The 3,433-nt window shown below is 43.6% G+C and overlaps 1 protein-coding gene across 1 annotated transcript in view; it reads left to right on the plus strand.

Annotated features, from left to right (window-relative positions):
• LOC101850098 (28S ribosomal protein S31, mitochondrial) overlaps nucleotides 1-2,581 on the plus strand; it is a gene marked incomplete in the record, with an annotated part of 12,557 nt that extends 9,976 nt beyond the window's left edge. The window contains 2 exon segments of the mRNA XM_005102679.3: nucleotides 1,014-1,175; nucleotides 1,873-2,581. Of these exon segments, the coding sequence (XP_005102736.2) occupies nucleotides 1,014-1,175; nucleotides 1,873-2,141 (431 nt within the window).
• Nucleotides 2,582-3,433: the final 852 nt, after the last annotated feature.

Consider the following 3,433-nt stretch of genomic DNA (forward strand, 5'->3'; position numbering starts at 1 on the left):
TAAAGATCCCTTGGTGGTCTAAAATCGATAAGAGTAGGCTTCGGCCGCCACCCGGGCAAAATTAAAAATTTCCTACCAACTGAAAATATTAGGAGTGTCCCGCGCGCTCATATGACCTATGCAGTTGCGAGCGCTGTAAAACACTTTACAAAAACAAACAAAAAAACATATAATGTCTTTATCTTTCCTCCTTCTTTTCTTTGTATGTTACTCTCAAGTAATGCTTCTAATCTACGGCACTTATATGACCTGTTTGTGTTGTAACTGCAATAGAACTTTTACTAAAAGTCGAAACTCAAACTCTGGCCACTGGATCACAGCTTCAGACTCTCTGTGTTTAAATTTAAGCTTGGCACCAACCAAGCACAAAGGATAAATTAAGTGGATGGCTGGCGGGTGCTCTGGTGTGGTTTGTTCCTTCTTTCCTATCAAGTACTTGATCTCCTTTTTTTGTGTTTGTTACTGTCTTATAAAGCCTCTACTCTTCGGCACTTATATGACTGTAGAGTGTTGCAAGGTGCCATAAAACTCTTACACCCCCCAGGGCAGTGTTACTGACTGAAGTGTTTTTAGGCCATTCCCAAAGGGGGGATATTAACATGTTTTTATGCACAGTAGAATTGTAAATTGGCTGATTTATCAATGCTGGAACAACAAACGGGGAACTCCTGCCTTGTCTTTCCTCATCCTTACTAATGTAATTTTCCTCTACTTATTTTGTATGTTTGTCATTCTCTTCTGAACTGCTATTTCCGGGGTGCCTTGATAGTCAAAGCAGACTTTGTGCTGTTGAGGCTAGGGAGATGAGCAGAGTAAGCCTGATTCCCCCTTTGGACTTCTCTGTTGACATCCACCCCTTGGTGCTCATATAACCGTATGCAGTTGCGAGTGCGATAAAACCATTCTAAAACAAAAAACCCCTCTAATTAGAACTTTTAAAACATTTTAAAATCCAGCTCGGATCAGAGCTGCTTGTTTTTTTTTTCACTACTTGGGGAATGTTGTCTCTCCAGAGGGCGACTCGGCGACTGTTCTGGGCCAGGGTCTGTCGGAGCGAGTGGAGCAGGAGAAGCTCCACCACATGCAGGGCGGCCTGCCCAGGAACGCCTTTGAGGAAATGATTGAGTGGACCAGGGAGGGGAAGATGTGGACCTTCCCCGTGGACAACGAAGCAGGTCAGAGATCAAATCTTTTGCCTTGTTCAAATGTCAGCTCATGTCATTTTTGGTTTGTTTGTTATTCAGAGTAATTAGCGTGTTTGGTTGGGTGGTGCGCTGGTGTAGTTTGCTCTTTCTTTTCTATCTATTATCTATCGTCGTTATCTCCCCTCCTTCTTTTTTGAGTTTGTTAATCTATTGTAGCATCTTTACTCTAATCTTTGATGACTTATTTGTGTTGCAAGTGCCGGGAAACTCTCATTAAAACTAAGAGTAATGAGATACATTGTGGAGTTTGCCTAAACCAAAATCTGCGGAACTGCCAGATTTTATTTGATTTAGCAGGGTTTTCGGTTTAGAGAGGTGGTTTACCCCTGATTTTGGATTAACCGTATTTGGTTTTAGCAGATTCTACTGTATACAGATTTTTAGTCAGAATACAATGTACCGTTTATGTGTCACTATTTGTTTGTGTAAAGCTCTGAGAGCCTGTGAGTGAGTTGTTGGCGTGTGCTCCGGTGTGGTTTACTCCGTCTTTCCGATCAAACATCTACCATCCTCATGTCTCCTCCTTCTTTTTTATGTTTGTCAATCTCTTGTAACACTTCTATTTTTGAGGAATTATATGACCTTAATAGGTTGCAAGTGCCGTAAAACACCTTAATAGGTTGCAAGTGCCGTAAAAACAAACTTACCAAAACAAAAACTGTTTCAGACATGTGGGAGGAGCGACAGTACAAGTTCCACCAGCACGTGTTCCTGGATGGTGACCTTGAGCAGTTCCCGGCCCGCGGGCCAGTGAGAAAGTTTATGGAGCTGGTGGTGCTCGGCCTGAGCCAGAACCCGTGGATGTCTGTTCCCGAGAAACGTGGACACATTGCCTGGTTCGCCGAATACTTCCGGGAGAAACAGGACCTGCTGGAATCTTCTCTGGGCCTGGAGGGGAGGATGAAAGAGAAGGAGGGAGTGAAGGAAGGAGAGTAGGGAGGGGATAGGTGGGAGGAGGGTGTGAAGGAGAGAGGGGATACGTGGAGTGGGAGAAGGAGGAAGTGGAGGAGGGGATGGGTGGGAGAAGGAGAAAGGGAAGGAGGGAGAGTAGGGAGATGGATGGAAAGATGAAAGGGATTGAGGGAGGTGTTGGGTCGGAGAAGAAAGGAGTGAAGGAGGGAGAGTAAGGAGGGGATTGGTGGGAAGATGAAATAGAGAGACAGGGAAAAGATAGAGAGAGACATGGTCAGGGAAAAGACGGAGAGGTATCTTTGTACGGGAAATTGTGGAAATGTTCATGGAGTGTGTATCAAAATGTAGTCAAACAATATCTTATTTTGAGAACTTGTGATGCCTGTTGTGTGATAAATTTGTTCAGTCCTTATTATAAATGAAAGTTGGTTCTGAAGGAATAAATTGTGAGATTGTCTGAAAAATGATTTGTCTCAATTATTTTTTTTCAGTATCGTGGCCATCATTCATCGTTGTCCTTTTTTTTGGGGGGGGGGGGGGGGGGGGGGGGTTGATAAGTGTTTTTATGGCGCTCGCATTGCATAAGGTCATATGAGCGTGCGGGACACATTAAACATTTTCAGTTGGTAGGAAATTTTGAATTTTGTCTTGGTGGCGGCCGAAGCCAACTCTTATCGATTTTAGACCACCATGGGATCTGTAACATGCGCAACTTACACACGGGACCTCTAAGATTTTTTGGCAGGCTTGGTGTAGATCTTTCCTACCAGAAGATCAGGCGTGTGGCTGAAAGACAGCAGTAAGAAGGAGCCTGGGAGAAGCAGTGGAAAGGCTGCAGAAAGAGTCAGGAGCTCAGAGGAAGGGGCAAAGGAGGTGAGGGGGTGGGATGGAAGGTGGAGACGAAAGTAGATGACAGAATATTGCTAGAGAGCAGGAAAGGAGGTGACAGGAGACAATTTTAGAGAAAAAATTTTTCGGTGGCTACCCGGATTCGAACCCGGGACCTTTGAATGAGAGGCGAACACCTTAACCTCTAGGTCACGAGAGCCCCCTCATCATTGTCCTTTGTGAAAATATGTACCAGGTTTTCAGGAGAAGCCGAAAACTATTTTACTTTGAGCAGGTCACAATGTTAAAACATAATGAATGGTAAATAATGTTTAATTAGTCTTTTAAATTCGTTACTATTTTAAGAACAGGAATGGGATAGGGACCAATCGATTTGCCTCATCAAACTCTACAAATTATATAATTTTTCAGTAAAAAAAAATTGGCACTCTACAATTTTGAAAGTCAGTGTTCGTATTGTGCCTAGC

The sequence above is a fragment of the Aplysia californica genome, unplaced genomic scaffold (assembly GCF_000002075.1).
Source record: "Aplysia californica isolate F4 #8 unplaced genomic scaffold, AplCal3.0 scaffold00334, whole genome shotgun sequence".
Taxonomy (NCBI): domain Eukaryota; kingdom Metazoa; phylum Mollusca; class Gastropoda; order Aplysiida; family Aplysiidae; genus Aplysia; species Aplysia californica.